This window comes from Nanorana parkeri, unplaced genomic scaffold (genome assembly GCF_000935625.1).
Source record: "Nanorana parkeri isolate BGI_ZX_2015 unplaced genomic scaffold, ASM93562v1 scaffold567, whole genome shotgun sequence".
Lineage (NCBI taxonomy): Eukaryota > Metazoa > Chordata > Amphibia > Anura > Dicroglossidae > Nanorana > Nanorana parkeri.
Genome location: NW_017306835.1, coordinates 257,112 through 279,452, shown reverse-complemented (window position 1 = coordinate 279,452; position 22,341 = coordinate 257,112). Strand labels below are relative to the sequence as shown.

Below are 22,341 nucleotides of genomic sequence, written 5' to 3'. Positions count from 1 at the left end.
AGGTACAGTGAAAAGTGCTGTAACCCACAGCAACCAATCAAGTGTTATGGCACTAAAGTCAATATCAATTCTGATTGGATGCTGTCATTTGCACAACACTATTTGCCTTGCTGGATACAACTTTTTTTAATTCCACATGTTTGCTTTAAAATATGTCGACATCTGCGGAATATGAACATTTCATACATGTGCACACAACCCACTTTTTGAGCTTTTTATCTCTAACAGAATATTAGTTACAAATCACATCATGGTGCTTTTTCACTTAGAAAACAGATAAGCTAGAAGCAAATAATATAGTACCTGCAGACTGACTCACTAGCACCTAATACATATCCAGCAAGAATGAATGTTCGCTTACATACAGCAAATGTCTATAACTCTGTATACCATATAAACCACAACACTGGAGAAAAGCAAAGTAGAATTACATGCTAATACTTAGGGAAATAAAAGCAGTATTATTCTGAATTTGGTAAATCGGCTGTCAACTGCAGTAATTATTAGTGACAATTAATTCAAAGTTAGTTTGTCTGTAATTTTAAATGAAGGCATTTTCTATTCTATAGTTAAAAAACTATAAGTATGTACAAAGTGCAATAACACAAGCAAAACAGAAAACACCTTACCTAATCTGACTGATAGCGATTCAAAAAAGCTGGCCATACACCTATAGATTATCTGCAGATTTTCTGTGGTCAGATGGAAAAAGTGCATCAGATTCCTCCATCTACGCTAAACTGTGTGGATGGAGGAATCTTCCGCTGCGCCCAGCTTCAGTATCTTGCTGGTCGGCTCCACTGGCTCTTGAAATACCTGCCAGCAGGGAGCCAGCAGGGCCGACTAGCAAGATACTGAAGCTTGGCTTATTTTAGGCTCCAATATTTTATGATAATTTTAATAGCAGGTTTGCCTGTATCAGCATATCTCTTAGTACTTTAAACATCTTTTGTCTGGTAGTACCTTTCCACATCTTCTTGAAGAGGTGGCCAATGTAGAGCCACAAAATGCGCTGAGACAGTGTTTTATATATGTTTACTGCTTATTTCATGAAAAAGCTGAGTGAATAACGGAGCCGAAGTGAACAGAGTCGAGCGACAGCTGAAATCAACCGTACATCAGCTGCCTTTAGTCAGCCAAACATGCTCTGCATGTTCGGCTGAGCCGAAGTGCAGAGGGACATCGACTCAGCTGATCCAACATCTGGATCAGCTGAGCCAAAGCTCCGGCAGCTCGCTTGCTGCCACTCGCCCCTATTCACATAGGGGCCGAAGGGCAGTGAGTGAATGTGCCGCCGAGTGGCATTGGGCTCAGCTATTCTGCTCGGTACCTCAGAGGTACCGAGTTGAATAGAAAAGAAGTCAAATTAATTATATGCAAAAAGATGGCTTGATTTATTGCTAGTTTATTGCACTTTGAATAGTATTCAAGTTAAATCAAAACAGTACTTGCTGACAGGTCTACTTTAAAATGTAAATAGTAAAAATGGCCAGAATCTGGCACAGTTGAGGATTCAATCCAGATTTCCACTGTCCAACTCCTGAAAACAGGGTTAGTTCTAAAGCCGTGCATACCCTTGTCATCAGCACACATTGATATGCCTGCCCCAGAATTAGCTTGGCTTCCAGAAGTCTGACAATGGTAGCCTTCTACATTGAGGTGGCACTGTGACAAAGAGCCACCATCCTGACAGGTTCCCTTTAATCAATAGAATGCATTTAAAGAATACGTTAAAACCATTATATTAGCAAACATATGGATAAATTCCGTGTAACAAACAAATAAGGGTATTAACATGAAAGCTTTACTTCTGACCACTATATTGCATACCATTTTCATATTGAATAAGATTTATTTATGCAGATGCTTATTATATTATTTCTTCATTGCATCTACCTAGCATGGTAGTGTATTCCAAGAATATATGCTAGTGGGTAGTTATTGTTTACCTGTATCCTTTCTGTGGCCGTGGGCCAGAACTGTCTGCATATCATCTTCTTCAGAACATCGGGGAGGAGACTGACTGTAATGAGGATTATAATGCCCAGCCATGCAGGACCACTGGACAGCATTTGCATAAATACATAATACATCCTCTGATAATTTAGAAAAGGCCTAAAAAGATAAAAGACAAGACACATTTAAATTATAATACAAAATGTTAAAAAATAAAACACAATACTTGATGTAATGTGTGTTTCACTACAGCATTTTGTTTTAAATATTAAAAACTGTAAACATGCCATGTTAAATGTTTTCATGGAACACCAACCAGCACTATCCCAGTCTATAAATGCCCCTCTCTGACCTTCCTAGAGTCATTAGGACATGGGATCTCCTCATTTGAAGATGGAAGACCTGATGAAGTGAGCTCTCCCAGAGATTTATAGAAGAGGTCGACCGTTATGGATTTTTCATAACCAATGCAGATACCGATTATGGGCCACCTTTCAGGCCAATAAACTATATCAGGTACCGATATTCTGTTTACATCCAACTGCCCCTGCAGCTGAATGTAAACAGCAGGCAGTCGCCTGATATCGGACAATCCCTAATGAGCCTCTTCTGCCAGGGGCAGGATTCCGCAGCCAGAAGCTGAATGTAAACAGCAGACAGTGGGCAGTGCAATAGCCAGCCTGCTATTGGATATTTCAAATTGCAATAGCCAAAAGCAGTCTGGATATTATACCCACCCACTGCCTGCTGTCAATAAGTGGGGGAGAGGACCTGAAGGAGAAAGTTCTCCTTCAGGTCTGCTCCTCTGCTGATTGATACGCAGTGGCTTGGAGCAATAGCCAGCCTGTTTTTGGCTATTTCAAATTGCAATAGCCAATACCACGCTGGCTATTGCACCCGCCCACTGCCTGATGTCATTCAGTAGAGAAGGACTTGAAGCAGAAAATTCTCCTTCAGGCCCACTCCTCTGCTGATTGACTGCAAGCAGTGGCCGAGTGCAATAGCCAGCCTGCTATTGGCTACTGCAATTTGAACTAGCCAAAAGCAGGCTGGCTATTGCTTCCCTAGCTACCTGCTGTTTTTTTGTACTCTGACGGCGGCCGCTGGCCACTGTTAGAATACCTGAACAGCTCATTGGCTGTCGCTTTGTTCCTACATAGATTTTCTGGCCAGCTCCTTCGATCAGCTGATCGAGGGATGCAAGCCAGACAGCGGTACACACTGTGCGAATTTCGGCTGGTTTCTCAAGAACTGGCTGAAATACAAACAGTATTTATTATTGGTAATATTGGTCAAATGTAACCGATATTTAAAAAATGTGGGAATGTCAGCCCCAATTATTGGTAGATCCGATAATCAGTCAACCTCTACTTTATATTCCTATCTCTAATCCCAATCTTTATGTATCACAGTTGCTGGAGCAGATTCTTCTGCAGTGATCAATGTAATGTACATCTTAACTTACTTGTTAAAATGTAAATAAAACAAACAGTTAAACTATAGGTAGCTGCAGCTTTTTTTTTTTTTTAACACAGGAGTTCCAAGGACTCATTCACACTGAGCATATGCTAGCGCGATTTCCGCTCAAAAATCGCTCAAATATGAAGCTCAATATAGCTCAATGTAGCACTTCCAATACATTTCAATGGAGATGTTCACATTCGGCAGCTCAATGTCACCTGTAGCTTGTAGCTGAAGCTTATCACATAAACATGAGCTATTTTTCGGAAGATTTTGAGCAATTTAGCCCCAATAGACTTTGATAGACTGCCAAAAGAAGCGCTATGTAGCGTGACAAAATGTGCACTGTAGCCCAATGTAGCTCAATGTCACTCATAGTCGCTCATCTCAAATCAGCGCTGAAAAAGCACTTATTTTGTTGTAGCTCAGTGTGAATGGGGAAAGCAAACCTGACAATAGGAAAACAAAGATGTGTTTTTATTTATGTTTAAATAAATGTTTTTCCTATTAACCCCTGATTTTTCCCATTTTATCTTTAACCCCTTGCCATCCACCCATTGAAAAATTATGGGCGGATGGCGGAACCTTCCCAGCGGGGTCACGTAAATGTACGTCATTGTTTTTCTAGGCGCGCGCGAGCAGAATCCCACCGGGAATCTGTACAGCCGTTGCCGGCAGTTACACATACAAACAATCGGCGGCTCTATAGCTGTCGGATCGCTTGCATGTGCCACCATGTGCACCACAACCCCCTCATACTCACCTGATCCTCTGGACCGGCTTGCTCTTAGACGAGTCCTTCCAGCCTTGCTCCCACTGTGCTGCAGCAGTCTAATTTCATCACATTCTATACACAGTGTATAGGACGTGAGGATGCTGAGGGACATACTATCACTGGAGTGCAGGAGGAGACAGGCAGCACAGCCAGCTGGCTTGGAGGATTGGGCGAGTATAACTTTGTTATTATATTAGACACACATACAAACCATTGTGTCCTTTCTCCTATTCTGTTTGTGTGAACATACTTCATATGATTATTGTGCTACAAAAAAATTATGACCTGTACTACTTTTTGCATACAACTTAAAAACTTTACTAACATCCATAGCTGTTCATAGCATTAAAAATAATAAAAAGCGAACTACAAAATAAAAATAATAAACAACTATAGCGTCTGTGTTGCCTAAGTCTAGCCGTCAATTTGTCAGCACAGGCTAGAAAATGAATAAATATAACTGTCTTGTTTCTATATGCAAATTCTATCTATAGGCTACTGCTTGTATGGCTGTCTGTCTAAATGTGTCTAAATGTACCATTAATAAGAAAGTTTATAGGAGTAAACTTCAATCACTTGGTACACTCAGCAGATGGAAGTCCCCACAACACACACCAGCTCCGAATAATAACGTGGCATCTACAGCACAGTGAACGTTAATAATTTAACTATGTTCTTCAGGCATTTTGTTCAAAACCAGACATCACATGTAGTTTTACTGCCAAATCGGCACCACATTAAGTTCAATAACCAATAAAATCCAACAGTAAGGCTTGAAGCCAGAATCCACTATAAAATATGAATTATTGAGAGAAAAGAAAATGATATGGTAGGTTTGATAGAGAAAGGTGTAATGAAACAGAGAATACTAGTTCTTGAAAAACACAAAACCACCATGTGGGCATTAAAAAAAACAAAAACCACTCGATCTACAACTTTAAAAATGGTAGTACAAATTGAATCCAGGCACCTGTAGAATCTTTCTGAGAGCATCGGGAGCCCTGAACCAGGGACACTTGTTTGTCTAAGTACTGATTTGCTGGGACCTTCTGCACTCCCCTATTGGTCCAATAATCCGATGGGCATGCACACTCAAGAACAGATGGTGTGGGATGCAGAAGGGGCAGCCAAAAACCTTTTTACAGCTCAAGTTAGTATTTACATAAATAATTAAATAAAAGGTCCACAAAGTGAAGGGTCTGCACTTGTACGTTCCTACTATTAATTTATACCAACTGTTTAGATATGATAGACTAACGAGAGCACAGAATGCAGAAAGCCATATTAAAGCACTGTTTGTTTCTGAAAATGTTTTGTAAGTGGACTGAAAGCACCAAAAGATTTATTTGAGCTTGGTGTTTATTAAACAGTGATTCAGCCTTTCACGCATTGCCCAGGTAGTCCAATTCATGCATAGAAATGTTACTGTATCCAACGAAAAGACTGAACTTGGAGCCATTCATTTAAAAACGGCCTAATTTAAAGAGACGGCCTTTCAATAAACAAATGTGTAGCATAAATGAATGCAGGCAACTTAAATTGGTTGCAAGTAACATTCCTCAGCTTTTCAAGTGTTTTGGGCACCCCTATTAACGGATATTGAGTTTACAAAGAGGGCTAAAGGCTGGCCTGCCCCATTCTGCATTTACCTATTGGTTCTCCGGTGTGATGGATGGTACAAGTGACCAACAACTAGTTGCTGGATGTAGCAGGCCAACATTTGACTTTAATAGTGCCCTGGGCTTTGGGGCTCCTGAAAATGCCTGCATTTCATTTAGGTCTAGTGCACACTAGCATTTAAGTTGGGTTTTGGCTACATCCACCTAGACTTGCATTAAGGAATACAAGAAAAGCATACTAGCCCTTATGCTGGCATTATAGGCAGTCTTACATACTGATAGGTTTACTTTAAAAGACATTGCTAATCTTTGATATGTACATATGAATGTGGTCGACTTAACGTAAATCATTTTATTGATTCTTGTAAAACCAACTTATTTCCGTTAGCAGCAGCAATATTTGCTTTTTGAACATGAATATTCTGCTTTCTTCCTAGTAATGCAGTAGAGTGGTTGTACATAACTGTTGCTTTCTCCTAATGCAAGTCTATCAGTCAGCTCGGACTTACTGAAAACAATACAATGCACAAGTGGCTTATCATATATTTGCTTTCATCTCAGAAGGAATCAATCTCACTGTGTAATCTTAGCATTAAAGAGTGTCAACTGCCTACCTGATATACAAATAGCCACAGGAGATTATAGATTATAAAAGATCAGTAAAACCAATTGACCAATTGATTGATAAACCAATCATGTTTAGTCAGATTAGTGAAACTTAATATGCGATTGGTTGCTATACTTTGCACATAGATTTTGTGAAATAAGCAAATGTGCATTTGAGACCACAAAATATTCTCTAGAGAAATACAGAGGACGCTCAAATTTGGCAAGTAGCAGTAATAGGGGGTGATCTTGCTGGGGTCCAGGAAAACAGGAAGATCCAGTGACCCAGTGGGGTATTAAACACTATCCAACCTCACCCAAATGTAAACTGCAGGTCCTCCCCAATCCTTTCTTGTTTGTATACGTACCTTTTGTGGAGAGGTCTTTGGTCCAGTCATGTGACACTCCATGGCCCTTTTTTCCAGGGCACTGTTCTGTGCATCATTCTCCTATAGGCCCAGGGCAGCCTAATGATGCACCTCCAAGGAGGCATGTCCCTGATGCCCTGAGCTTAGAAGAAGTTGATTTAATGACACTGGGAAGAAGAAAGACACTCAGCACTGGGGGGAGGGTTTTGTGTCTTTTGTCTGTGAGGTTGACAAGGAACATCCTGTTGTATTGTGGAGAGACTGGGTACTTCTTTCAGGGGGTGAGGAGAAGGGTTTTTTCCCCGGTAAAAATGAGTTGAGCTTTAATCAGTCAGTTCCAAGAGTAAGTGCAAGGTGTAGCAAACCATAGAAAGTAACCAGATGACCTCTCTTTTTAGTTTTAGATCAGTTAGAAAAGTTATAATTGGATGAATTTTGCTTTGTGCCCTTTACCTTATTATATATCCCTGAAAATATACCATGCACAAACCTTTATTTAAAGGTATAGCTATGTAATAATGTTGACCAGAAGGGGCGCTTACCAGACAATCCCTCCCCAAAGCAAAGAAAAGACAATATAGAATATAAGTGATCCCCAGATCACAAAGTGGTTGATCCACGTCCAGTATTGCGTATCCAGTGCAAGCTGAAAGTAAATGAAACAGGTTATATCAAAGCCATTAAATTGTCTGTGCAGAAACAGTAAATTGTATTAAAGTACAGTGCAGTATTAGGCATAATTGGCACGGATGTCCCCATTGTGACATCTGTGTATGTCCAATGTTTTCCTCCATCTTGGGATGGAGGAAAAAACTTAAATTGTCAGACCTGCATTGGTCTATGGGGAATTGGATGTAAGCAGACTTGTGTCCATTTACCTCCGATTACCCCCGATCCGGCACGATCAGGTCTGGCGAAACAGAAGTTTGATCCGTTTTTTTCTGGACCTGGCCGGAGTCGGGGGTAATCGGATGTAAACGGACGCCTGTCCATTTAGATCCAGTTGCCCAAAGACTAACACTTGGCTTTTGATCAGATCCACCTGAAAAACTGATCGGACCTGATCGGAAAGCCCGCATGAACAGGCTCTTAAAGGATAACGTGGACACTGAAACATAACTAGGGATGCACCGATTCTGATACTAGTATTGGTATCGGTGCGAATACCGAGTATCTGGGCGAGTACTCGTACTCTCCCAAATGCTCCGGTACTTACCACGATGACCAGCAGTTCTGCGAGGAAGTGTGAAGGCGGCTTCCCGGCCAATCAGGCTAACCATAACTACAGTGTCAATCTTTGAGAGCTACGACTCGTTAATAAAAAAAAATCAATACCTATAATAGACAAACATGTGAAAGTATTAAAGAAAATGAGGATTTGTGTATGACCCTGATCCTGGGTACAGGCCCAGCAGGCCTCCTAAGTCTGGATTTCTACAGAGCCAACAAAGGCTATAGCCTAGGGCAGCAGGGTTGCCATTGATAGAACAGAGACATCCACACATTTACTGAGTGTTATTAGCACATTCCTGTGCAAAATAAAAGACTGAAGACTGCTGCCTGCCACAGCATTCCAGCTGGGGCATTGGTGATGTGTTGGTACATTTTTGTTGCTGAAATGGTTCACTGTAAACTTGCGGTGCATACATTATGGGTTCATACACCTAGAACCAATCTACAAGCAGAGTATAATGAGAGATTATCCTATACTTTTAGCCATCAGCTCTAGGTGTATTAATATAGAATGGAACATTATCTTACAATGTCTTTTTTCCCCACAAGAGTCTAGTGTGCCATGGTGTCTGATCTTGTCAGTGTAATACTAAGGCTCACCAGCCAACTGGGATAGGAAGGGGTGGCATAAGACATTTGGCCTTGGGGGCAGGAGGAAATAATTTAGCCCTGATGCCTGCTAATGAACATAAATCAGGGCAGGTTCAGACAACAAATGAATAAGGAAATCAGTTAATCTGGAATACCATCAGGCCACCCAGCTTTATAAATAGAGCCAGAACTACTGAAATTGTATATTTAGGGATCTCACTATTGCCATAAGAAACTGTGTTTGTGTTTAGATTGGTGTTAGTTCATGTTTTGTGTGGGTGCATTGTGGGTGGTAAGGCACACCTTGTTAATTTCTTTTCCCAAGCCATGATGACTTAAAGTGTATGCAAACCCAAACAATGCACATCTCTCACTTGTTCCAGCACAAATATCAAAATGAAAATATAATGTAAGATATCTGAAACTCTGCTATCCTAGAGATGTGCAGTATAGTGATGTTTATTGCAAAGGATATAAAAAAGACTAATAGGTAAATAATTATATTGACACAAATTATGAATTATCTTATTCACCACTATATCTGTTTAATAGTCCCACAATGATAATATAGAATTGTTTATATATCATACAGTTTATTTTCTTCAGGCATCTTTAATACAGTAATTGAAACAAGATTCCAATCTTACCTTAAGTGTAACCGTAAATACTAGGACAGTAAATACCAGTGTTCCAAAGGTCCAATTTCCCAGCATCTATAAAAAATGTCAAAGCCAAAAAAGATAGAAGTTGTTACATTTTTTTATTATTACTTTACTTATTTAATCAGCACCAAACAGGGCTCAGAGAGAACCTATGGTTTTTAGAAAACACTTATCAATGTACATAACATAAGGGATGGTGAGTAATGTATTTAAAGTGTATGTAAACCCTAACAATATACTTCTCTTGTTTGCTTTATTTCGGTCTGTTACATTTACCAGTAAAGTATTGTGCTGTACTGTTAATGCTGCCAGAAATCTACTGAGCTGATTACTTCCTGTGCTCTCTGCCTGTGCTACATCCTTATCAGCTAGCAGTGTTATCAGCCCTGCCCAGTTCTCTCTGGGGACTACAGAACACCTCTTCCCTATGTCATGGAGATGCTGAGAGGGAGAGGTGGTATCTAGTTCAAATTAGCAATGAGCAACCTATGATGACTGTTCTTCCAAAGGCAGAGCACAGTACATGAGCATTGTCCCTCTAGAACAGGAATGGTGTCACTAATAGGATCACCATGTGAAAATAAAGGATACAAGCCTGAAAAAGCAAAGCCAAAGCAGCCACCACATCTAAGGACTGGTGAGGTGCAACATATTGCATGTTTGTTTTTGGAATTAGCATTTTGCTGAGTGTTATCACAATCCCTTGACCTGGCCATGCTCCTAAAAATTATATTTTGGCCATGGCCCCATTTAGCCACAGTGTGCTGCAACCAAGGTAGAATCTTAGATAGGATGTTACTGCTGTATAGAAAGTACCTTCACTCAGCAGCTCTCAGAAACCGATTACCTAGCCTATCCAATAAAAATGCACAAGAAGCAATTAGCTAAATTTAGTATCCACAGCCACCAAATCAACCTTCTATTTGGTTTTAGCTAAGTGTTGCTATGTGATATGGCACACCATGTCTTGCATCTAACTTTAATGAAGAAGTCTGACGTTTTGAGTAATACAACTAGTGCACTACACAATAAAGATTAAAAAATAAGCTAGAGACAAACTTTGAGAATCTGAACCTTAGCAACCATCCACAGCTACTTAAGTACACGAAGTAGAATAATGGATAGTCTGCCTCAGTCCAGTTACTGCATCACATGTACTAACAATACTAGACTTATTTTGATTTGTTTTCTACAGTATTGCTCTTTCTAAAAGTAACACCTATTGTTTGTATTAAGATACACTGCAATAGCAAAAGCAAAATAATAAGGGTAATATCCAAAAGGTTTCTATCTAAAATGTCTAGTAAGAGAATGGATAGAACTGCACAGCATAACACATCAGCGGGCGCCTTACCATATACGTGTTGGTTGTCAAGATCTGAGGAAAGCAACAGTGGCAGAAGCAAAAGAAACATAAACATAAACATGCACAGCACGACAAAACTATGACCATAAAGCAGAAGGTGTAACATTGAAAGAGTATGTATCAAAGCAAATCCAAAACATCTGTAGCATAAAACTTCCCATTCTGGATAGTTTCAGTTTTATATTCAACTGTTTCTGTGCTTTGTTCTGATACATAACCCATTTAAGCAGAAAATGGCTACAAAATGACGTATAACATAAACAAATTAATACATGCATTTATCAGAAATGAAAATGTATTATTTTTACTGTAGTCTATATTATTATGATCACACAATCGTTAATTCAAGGAATTAGTCTGGTCATTTCTTTCAGAAAGATACTTTGGCAGTTCTATTTTTCCTATAATTCAGATTAACTCTTCCGAAGCAAACTTTATTTTTAAAACAGACTCCTATATGATGTATGCATCTCTACTTCTAATGTATGCTTACCAGGTGCATTTACTGATCCTACACACGCTTCTACTATGATGAGCTCTGAGGTGGGAAGTCAGTACAGGTTCCTGTACTAATATCAAGGGAGAATAGAGAAAACAGTTGCTTGAGACCCCTGGCAGTAAAAGTGTGCAATAGCAACGGGATTGGCTGCTATATGTTACTTAATGATCAATTCCCAAAGCATTAGCACAAGGATAAGGATCTTCTTTTTAGCCATATAACTAATTTCCAATTCTCAATGGACTCATCTAAGAATAACTGATACTATTTAAAAAATAAGCATCCTTATGGAGGTTTGTTCCCTTTGTGAATTGAGCCTCAACTCGTCTTTGTTTACTTCCTGGGGATCATTAATGTCAAAACAAACAGGAAGTCCACTGGGATACTGCAGCTATTTTAACCGCTTGCCACCCGCAGGTTGTAAATACATGGGCGGACGGTGGAATCTTCTTGGCGGGTGGACGCACACGTGAGCAGATGTCCCCCCCTGTGGGCCCAGGCCCGGCACAGGGGCTCCTTACACTAGCAACAGAGGAGAGATCAGCATTTCGCCACTGCTGATCTCTCCTCCGATGCTTGAAGGTGAAAGTGAAGTGTATTACATCACTTCTGCCTTTAGCTGTCATTTTTTCTGGCTGCTACAGCCAGAGAAGAAGCTGGGGAAGCAAATCTCTTCATCAGCTTCTTATGGAGTCCCTAGATAAAATTGGGGGTCGTAGAGACTCCTGATGTCTCAATAAGGAGGACGTGTCATTGTATAACAAGCCCCCTATGTGATAGCAATAAAGTTATGTGTAAAAACCAAAAAGTAAAAAAAAAAATATTAAAAGTCACATATGAAAAAAAAGTTTAAAAAAATAAAATAAAACACAATTTTTTTTTAAAGCCCCTGCATGCACGCACATATACATGTAAATACGCGTCGGGTGCGCCTACAAAGATTACGCCACACGATATATATCACTGCAAACGTCAGAGTGGGAGCAATAATTCTAGGGGCAGTAATCACTGATGACACTAAACTGATGAGCGGTAAAAGCTTTTTTACCACTCATCTAGAAAAAAGGAGAGACTTGGAATTAATAACCGTGCATGCATAAAGCCTACCTTAATAAACTTGTTGTACACATACAGAGAAGAAATGATCAAAAACTGGAATAGACAAAATCTGGAGCAGTTGCCCAGGGCAATGAATCAGCTTCTCTCTTCAGTTTGATTAGTTAAGATCTGAAAATGAAAATTAAGCTGATTGGTTGCCGTGCAAAGCTGCTCCAGATTTTGTCTGCTCCAGTTTTGATAAATTCCCCTCTAAGTATATGTAAAATCTGCCACAGAACCATATGTTGTAAAGCCTGGACATTATAGCAGTTAATATACAGTGAGGGGAATTTATCAAAATTGGAGCAGACAAAAACTGGAGCAGCTGTGCATGACAACCAATCAGCTTCTCTCCTTCATTTTCAAATCCTAACTGAACAAACTGAAGAGAGATGCTGATTGGTTGCCATGCAGAGCTGCTCCTGTTTTGGTCTGCTCCAATTTTGATAAATTCCCCTCAGTAAGTATATAGAGGCATACACTGTATGGTGTTGGCTAGTAGGAAGGTAGCGTTTGCTGCAAAATCTATGAAAATAAATGAGTATACCTGTTTGCTGTTGTCTGTTTGACACTAAGAACCACAATAATTTCTTTGCCCCAGATTTCCTTGAGCACATACCTGTCCATTGCTAGTCACAGTGGCATTGTCAAACAGGAAGTAGGCCCCAAAGAAAAACACAACTGCATCAAACAGTCCTAGGAAAGTCCAGTAAATGAACAGACGCCATCGCAGTAGAGCATTCTTGGCAATATCCCTATAAAAGAGACAGAACAGATGTTTGTTTATCCTGCCCTATATCAATCAATTTAACTAAGCAAGCTGCATCGCCAAACTAAAAATCTAATATTTTCAACCCAGATAAGGAAGATTTAAGTCAAAAGATCTCCTGTTTAAAATTGTTTATACTACGCACATTATTAACATTTTCCTTACGTATCCTTGCTAAAACTTCAGTAACCAGTTGGCTATGATATTTTGCCCATTTGTGAGATCTTCCTACCCTAACATTCCCATGCTGCCTCTGTCTAATAATATTGGAAACTGATTTTGCCATGAAATTACAGCAGAAACGGAAATGTTACCTTTCGCTCCTTCAACTACTGTGGTAAAATTTGCTTAAAGGAGAACTATGGGGTCAGGGCTTTTCCCCATAGTTCTCCTAAGGGTAACGGGAGGCACAAACTAGCGTTCTCCCGTCACCCAAAGCTCAGTATACTGAGACGCCGCAGCCGGACAGATCCCGGCAATTCTGTCAGGATCAACCCAGTTGCATGAGAGGCAGCTGGTTCTCCCTATCTAGAGGCAGAGCCAGCTGTACCCACCACCTCCCCCCGTCCGTTCTGCCAGTCAGCGCTGGAGGATCGGACAGGGGAGGGGGGATCCCTGCAGGGAGACGTAAGTGACAGTCACGGCTCTCTGCATGGATAGGTCGAGAAGTGAGCAAGCGCCGGTATGTGTTCGCTCACTTCCTGATCTACTGAGCCGACCTGTGACAGTTTCATTGTCACAGGTCGTCTCAGATTATGAGGCTGAGTGAAAAGCACTCACCTCATAATTCTCCTTTAATAATCAAAGCTATCTACTTTTTTTCATTTTTTAGAAAAAAATGTTTGTGTTCTTTGTATTGATGTTTTTTTAACTTTATTAATATACTGCCAATTCATATTTTGTAGTTTACGTATATTTTCACAGGTGTTTTTTTTTTTCTTTTTCTGATAAAATGTAAAATAAGCCTAATGAGAGGCCGTTCTTAGCAGCAGAATGGGTCCAGGTTCAAGGCAGTTGAAAGGCCCTTCAATAATCTTCCAGCGCTATTTAAAGGTCATCACAAAAAAAAACCCTTAATGTCTCCTTCCCTGGTGACTGCAATGCATTTTTCAAAATATGGTGAAATTTCACCAAAATCAACCACATTTTTTAAAAATTTCAGAAAAATTAACACTTTAAGGGGTCTATTCACAAAAGGATGAAGAGTTTGGAGAAGGCAGGAGAAGTGCAAGATAAGCTATGTTGTCCCAATCTGGGACAACATAGCTGAACTGGAAAGTGAGCTGAATTGGAGAATTTTTCCAAATCATCTATTTTGGCCTAGATTGTTCATTTCTCCTGCCTTCTCCAAACACTTCACCCTTTTGTGAATAGCTCCCTAAGTTTCGCTTATCCCTGAACAGGAGCAGGTTCACCCAGTATGTGAAAAATGAAAGCCGTTGGTGGACAAACCTGTCTGCAGTTAATTCAAGACAGAATCCCCAATTGGAAAAATAGTTCTATTGATGTGATCTATGTTGTATTAATACTGCTTGTTTCCTTTTTCTTAAAATGTATTCAGAAGTATAAAAACAGTAATCATAATCTAAGAAATTCAGTTCACTCAATACCCACATACACACACATTCTTACCCAATATGCAATTTGTATAATATACCTGTATAACGTGGGATCTCTTTTCAAGATTTCCATACTAACATGTTGCTCTATTAGACTATACAACAGTATAGGCAGCGAAGTGAAGCTGATATTGTACAGTGTTAGGTACGCAGTATCATATAAAGGCTGAAAAAAAAAGAAATATTTGCAGGTTTAGATTGGTAACATGATAAATATCATATTTACTAGCAATGCAGAGTATGTAAAATGAACTAAAATAATTTTAACATTAGAAAACAGTGGGGATAAATATATATGTGGGAATTAAGATTACATTAGATTTCTCTATACAGCCCTTATTTTCCTGACAACAGAATGCTGCTATTGCATTATATATATTTTTTCATTATTACTGACCTGCTGGGAAAATCCACAGAAGAACTGGTATAAAAACTGGGGGAAGATAAAGCACACATTCTGCAAAACAAAAGATTATGTTAAAAAACAACAAAAAGTTGGGTTTGAGCTGCACACATTCATTGGTAAAGTCGTGCTATCCTTACCTTATAAAAAAAGTACTGGACCAGCTCTGCTATTCTAACGTAATAAAAATGACCATGAACCAGAAGCATCTTCTTTAAATGTTTAAATTTAGGTATTGCATAGTCACTGTTCCTGGCTGCTTGTCTTCCTTCTTTACCGATTACTCCTGAAAAAAAAAAAAGAAGAATGTATAGTCATTTCAATGATTTTTTTAGCTGGATGACAGGTACCAGGCTTAACGGTAGCTTCCATGCTTAGGACGGCTAACAAGAAAGGCTTATGTGCCAGCTATTTTTCCACATCAGCAAGGGGCCACTGTACCTTTGAGAGGGGGCCAACCCCTTTCAAAACATATTCCAATGCAGAAGGACATGCAAGGTAGTATTAACATTTCAGTGGGCTTTATACTTGCTGCTCCCTTGCTATGGGGATAGCATACCTGGTTATGTTCAAAAAAATTGTTTTTATTATTAAACTTAAAAAAATAGCCCTTCAACTGCTCAAACTGTAAAAACAGAGATCAGTCAAATCAGAAAGATGCAAAGATGTACTAGTCACTAGTACATCTTTGCATCCTTCTGATTGGACTAGTGAATCCTTTATAATTATACTGCTTTGTTTCTATGCTTACTTTGTAGTTGCATATGTACATGGGATAGCTACAGTATATTTACTTAACATGCTTTAGTGTTCTTTCTCACGATGAATCAATTGGATTATTGAAAACAATGCACTGTGTAGCCAAACTCTTTAAAACCAATGCTCAAAATACACTGTTCTCTGTAAAGAAACATGGAATACTCAGCTCTTCTGCTGCCCACACCACTGATCTCTGCAGTAGTGAAGAAAAACCACCGGCTAAAGATCCCACAGAATCAGAGCTTTCCAGCAGTGTCAATTTCCTGTTCTCTGGCCACTTGCTGTGGTTCCGCCCACAGGCTCCTATGTCACCACAAGATACAGTAGTGATGTAGGGGCCAATGGATCAAACCACTGAGCACTGTGGGCGGCAGGAATCCAACACTCCTGGAAGTGTTGGATTCTGCAAGGTCTTTGTCCGTTTCTGTTCACTGCTGCAGAGATTGGCAGGATGAGCAGCAGCAGAGGTGACTACTCTAGGTTTTTCTGCAGGGAAAACTTTGACCATAGATTTTAGTGACAGAGCCACATTAAGCAGTTAGGCAAAGTCATTCTAGTAGCTAGTGTACATTTAGCACAATCACAAAACTATGGAAGAGGAACCATATAAAAATGTGGACATCATCTCAAAAATTACTTTTAAATGAGCCTGTGCATTGCCCTTTGTCAAACAAAGCAAAAGATTAACTTTATGGAACCCCACCCTGCAGCTTATATTTACCTTCCCTTTGTTCCCCCACTTCTCCTTTCAGCTTGGTGCTCATTCCATATTATTTTCTAGAAATTAGTTCTAAACTATCACTTGGTCTCAGCACTATGATTTCCTGTTAAGGGGTTTTATACAATCCTGGTTGTGCCTTCTTTACACAAGCCTGGTGTTAACAGATACATGCCATGTTTTTTTTTACATATACTAATAATCCCATTACTTCATCTGTTTGTAATTAGATGTGGCATTGCTTTGCCTGTTTTGCCCACTACCTAAAGAAAATGTATTTATATCATCTGGACATAGATTTTGATGGACTTGTGTATAATACCTTAATAGGGTCACTATTTGGAACACAAAAAACATACTCAATAACTATTAAGTATGAAATGCCATTTTTCTCTGTCAATCCCATCCCTGCAATTATTTTAGTAAAATAAATGGCAAGAGAGGTGTTATTAGAAGAAAGATTAACACCATATAATGTACATAGATATTTAGTTCCACATTACAAGTTCTCCAAACATACCGATGCCAACGTGTGCTTCGAGGATCATACTGACATCATTTGCACCATCTCCTATGGCCAGTGTAATTGGATGTTCTTTAGATGTCTTTATTAGCTTGACGATCTATAAAACAATTAACACTTTCTTTCACTGGATTACACATTTATGGCAAAACAAACTATAATCATCAATAATTTGATTTGCAGAACCTCAGAACGCTGTAAGGTTATGAATGTACTTCGTCAGCACTGTCATATAAGCTCATGCTTTTCTATTTGTACACGGCTAATAATGTCTTTTAGTACAGGCTCCAGCTCGCTTGTCACTAATCACGTTACACAATAACTGAACGCATTGTTGTAGACTTCAAGCTGCCTGTTTAATAGAATTGTATTCCGCTAATAACATACCTGGTGGGAAGAAGGGGAGCGTTTCATCTCACTCAAGATGTTGAAAGCACTGTTACTTCTAGTAGCCCTGAACCCTTCCCCCCATATCATCCTGATACTGAATATACTCACATCTATGCAGGGTTAATAAAAAAAAAAACAACAGTCAAAGGACATGGTGGCTGCTCTTTTTCACCCTGCTACCCTACATACAAACCTATATGTGCCTTATCGTAAATATGAGCCTGACAAATGTCCATTAATGTTGTACAGTGTAACAAATACATTATCAGCAACTAAACAATTAGTTACCAAATTGGCAACATTTTATACCAAGACTTTATAACAAGATGCGAACCAACATTCTTTTACCATACCTTATAACCATCCTCCGTAAAAGACTAGGGGGTCTATTCACGAAGCTGCCGAAGGATCTAGCCGTAGCTTCGGCCGATTCTTCGGCTAGCTTCGGCCCCAGGACCCCTTCGGTTCAGTAGAACCGAAGGGGTGCTGTACGGACTATTCACAGTAGCCCGTACAGCTCCCGAACGTGGCCAAGCGGCTCAGTTGAGCTGAACGCATATGCCTCGGCTCGGCTGAGCGGCGCTGAAAGCCGAAGCTGGCCGAGAGGCCGGCCAACAGCCTGCTTCAGACAGCTGGGCGGAGCCAGCCGTGACCTTACGGCTGGCTCTGGCCACTTGCAGAGAGATCAGCGTCCCTGGTTACCTGCTAACCAGGGTCACTGATCTCCAAACAGCTAACTCTCCCTGGCGCTCCGGGAGTCTCCTGCTCCCGGCCGCCAAGGAGAGAAACACTGCTGTGTCTTTTTTTCTTTATTCTGACACAGAGCCATGTCAGAATAGAAAAAATGCGAAGCAAGCCGATGTACGGCTGATTTCAGCCGATATACGGCTGAAATCAGCCGTACCAGCCTGAAGTGAATAGCCGAACAGTGTTCGGCTCACTTCACTTGGGGTCGGTTGTTCACTCGGCTGCCCTCGGCAGCTTAGTGAATAGACCCGTAAGACTTGCCACTTTTAATCTTGTTTTTAAAAGATGCAGGCTTTGGGTCTGCCTTTCTGATTATTACTGGGCTGTATAATAAGTCACTGACCGTGAGAAAGTATGCAGGACAACTCTTTAGACTTTAATAGGTGTCTGCTTGCCCTGAATCTTGTGCGTTCAAAAGCAAGTCAGCAATGGCAGCTCCTGTTGGTCTTACATGTTTGCTTAAGAATAGAATTTTTGATTAGCTGTTTGGGTTACTTTGTACTTCGTCATGGCATTTATCACTGTTTTACAGAATAAGCTGTGTGTGCGTGTTTACTTCTTTGTTATATTTAGAACATATAACACGGGACGGTTTTAAAACTCACATGAACAGGCATTTTTCAAAGGGTTATTTCACCACTGTAAAATTTCTAGAGTATCCAAGGGGCCCCCGTATGTTCTAAACTACTTTGCAGAGAAGCAACATTTTTATTCCTTCAAATGGCATACCTTTAGGCCACCCCCGGTTTAGTCAATGCCAATTCATAAAACTACCAATCAGTCTAATCACTGCTGTCCTGAATATAATCTAAGACAAATGAAATGGGGAGAAGAAAGACATCATGTGAGCAGTTGGGGCTCTTCCTCTCCCTGTCATAGTCATATGTCAGAATAGAGGGGAAGTATTGTATTCAGAAATACATGTTGATTTACAGTGATGGCAGGTATACTCGCTGCAGAGGACTTTTTTTTTTTTAACTGTTAATGGGGAACACCACTAAATGTATAGTACATGATGTTTAAGACATATTAACAGAACATGTAATGTTACAATTGTAGCTAACAAATGTCTCTTCTGTGATCGGTCATACTGTAACAGTGCACTTCCAAATGAATTCACTAATGTATACTATTCCACTAAATGTATTAACATATGTTTGGCTGACATTTTTTTTTATATCTTTTTATCTCAAAGCATGTAAATAAACAAGTGGATTATTTCTTTGAGCAGATTACTATTGTACTATGCATTGTGTTAAACACAGAGGTGATGTGCTTACCAACTGTGATATGCTCAGTAAGCCAACTTTTTTGGCTACATGTACTGAAATGATTACATAGATCCCTGAGATTTTATTACAGTTTTTTTTTTTTACTTTACTTTTACAGTACCTACAGTATATTATCTCTTAACATTTGCCGAGTTCCAATAAAATGTTATCGAACCATATCTGCAGATTGGAATACTACAGTACAAAAAGCCAATCAGTAGAAAGGATATCAATTTGAAGCAAGAAAGAGCAAAAAACCCCACAAAAAAACACCAATGTATAAAGTTATATGATCACGGTATTAGTGTTCTGCACATTGGGGGCTGTTCAGCGGATTAAAGATAGATGTCTTTAAGACACCGTGCTGACCCCTCTGTGAAGAAGTCTTTGGAAAACTAAAAACTTTAAGCCTTGATACCTGTGCTTTCTGCAAAGGGGCCATCCGGCAACACAAAACAGCACTGCAGTTCCTGCAGATCTCCAGGAAAACCTCTCTGTAGTTTGTAGAGCTCCCGTCTTCTCTCGGTTTCATTATTAATGAAAGTGCGGCTCCATCAATAATTAAACCGTAATCTTGGAAATCGTCTGAAAACCTATACCACGTTGAAGAAAATGAAATAAAAGGTATCAGTGTGATGCTTCAGCTGTCTTCTCTAAGTCATTTGGCTAATGGAAACAAGAAATGTGTATCCTGTCGAGGCAGCCAAGCAGATGGTTAGAACACTTGGGTTAATTATATGACAAATATTGGAAAACAAAGGGATCTACTGTGATAGATCTCATTAACCTCCATGGTTATATGTGGGATAGATGAATGGGATATTCTTCCAATTGTCTGTCCTGCAGTAAGCCCTCTCACAATTTCTATGTAGTTATTGTGCTTGGCCTTGAACTCTGGGTTCAATTCCCACCAGGGATAATGTCTATTTTCATTGGTTTATTTCAAGTGATCCGGTTTTGTCATACAATCCAAGAACATACTGGTAAGTGAAACAGAAGCCAACTAAACAGACCTATTTGTGTACGTATCAGAGTCTGCTTGACTAGGATATGGAGAGTAGCCTAGTAAAAGGACTGATGTAAACAGTATGCCAAGAAATATTCAAATAATAACATATACAGAAATAGGAGGCAAATGAAACTTTAAGAGTACAAGCCAATGTGTGGCTGATGCATGCAATATATAGAAATTGAGACAGTATAACAATATAGGTTATGAAAAGGGACTAAAGGAATCAAAAATCCCTTCAAACATATCAGTGTGTAGCACAGTAAAGCCTTTTTGAACAGAAGGTATTCACATGTTTTATTCCCTCACATATCCCAAAACGAGGGGATTATTGCTAATTTCAGGACAATGGACAGAGCAATGAAAATGATTCCTTTATACCCAAACAGCTAAATGTACATCCAGAACCACTGGTACACAGTGGAAATACAGTATAGCGTGATATTATAGAGCCATTTATTCTAAGCTGTATATGTTTCAGGCCATTATCATGCAGTATAGGGAAACCATGGCTTCCATAACTAGGAATTGTAACAATACTCATATTTTAATGTACATGACTAACACATAACTAGTACTCACAGATTGATAAATTATACATATAATACCTGCACTTGCATCCCTGAAAACTTGTTTGTGACATTCAACATATACAGTTAACGTATTTGCACAGACCTTCAGGACCCATTCACACTAGCCTGTCCGCTGAAAAGTTAAGTTTTAGCAGGCAGGCTAGTGAGTTGTGGCAGCTCCGTTAGTGTGCACTGAATCACACACTGCCGGAGCTGTCATTGTTTAAATGTTTTTAACTTCATGTGGGGTGTGCAATGTGTACACTCCATTCAGGACCCTGCTGGTGGTATCTAGTGCGCTGTGATAAATACAGCATGCTTGCATTTTATTGCAGCACAGTGCATCGCCCATCACACCCATGTTGTAGTGTGAATGGGACACATAGAAAACAATTGATTGAGTGTCCTTGCTATGACCTGCGTTTGCCCGGTGCAGTACAGTGCAGGTCAACGCAGTATGTTTGAAGAGGCCTTCACGGCACAGTACTAACTGTGCTTGAAAAAATATATTATAATGCAGCAGGCTAAGCATTGTTGTATAGGTCATGGAGGTCCAATGAGATCTCTCATTTATTGTAGGAGAGTCCATTATATCTTATTTTACACTGTAAAACACAATGGGGTCTATTCACGAAGCTGCCGAGGGATCTGGCCGTAGCTTCGGCCGATCCTTCGGCTAGCTTCGGCCCCAGAACCCCTTCGGTTCAGTAGAACCGAGGGAGTGCTGTACGGGCTATTCACAATAGCCCGTACAGCTCCCGATCATGGCCGAGCGGCTCAGTCGAGCCGATCGCATATGCATCAGCTCGGCTGAGCCGTGCAGAAAGCCGAAGCTGGCCAAGCGGACGGCCATTGGCCGACCGACAGCCTGCTTCTGACAGCTGGGCGGAGCCAGCCGTGATCTTACGGCTGGCTCCGGCCACTTTCAGAGAGATCAGCGTCCCTGGTTGCTAACCTGGTTGCTAACCTGGTTTTCTAAACAGCTAACTCTCCCTGGCGCCCCGGGAGTCTCCTGCTCCCGGCCGCCAAGGAGAGAAACACTGCTGTGTCTTTTTTTTCTTTATTCTGACAATAGTAAACTAGCATTGTACCCGCCCTCTGCAGTTCCCCATCAGGTTCATCAGCAGAGGGCGGGTACAATGCTAGTTTACTATTCGCTATTGCAAATTGAAATAGCCAATAGTAATGTCCCAATGCTTTTTAATGGGAGAAATTTTTATTTCTATTCTGACATCGCTCGTGTCAGAATAAAGAAAAAAAAGACAGGCACTGTTTCTCTCCTGGGCGGCCGGGAGCGGGAGGCTCCCAGAGCGCCCGGGAGATTTTT

At 40.2% G+C, this 22,341-nt stretch overlaps 1 protein-coding gene across 1 annotated transcript in view; it reads right to left on the bottom strand.

Annotated features, from left to right (window-relative positions):
- Positions 1-22,341, bottom strand: part of ATP11A (ATPase phospholipid transporting 11A) — a 148,233-nt gene that overhangs the window by 15,433 nt on the left and 110,459 nt on the right. Inside the window, exons 20-28 of the mRNA XM_018562255.1 lie at positions 19,852-20,026; positions 17,023-17,125; positions 15,166-15,311; positions 15,020-15,079; positions 14,661-14,788; positions 12,854-12,989; positions 9,257-9,322; positions 7,328-7,431; positions 1,950-2,115 (exon numbers count right to left, since the gene is read on the bottom strand). Of these exons, the coding sequence (XP_018417757.1) occupies positions 1,950-2,115; positions 7,328-7,431; positions 9,257-9,322; positions 12,854-12,989; positions 14,661-14,788; positions 15,020-15,079; positions 15,166-15,311; positions 17,023-17,125; positions 19,852-20,026 (1,084 nt within the window). The remainder of the gene's footprint in view (positions 1-1,949; positions 2,116-7,327; positions 7,432-9,256; positions 9,323-12,853; positions 12,990-14,660; positions 14,789-15,019; positions 15,080-15,165; positions 15,312-17,022; positions 17,126-19,851; positions 20,027-22,341) is intronic.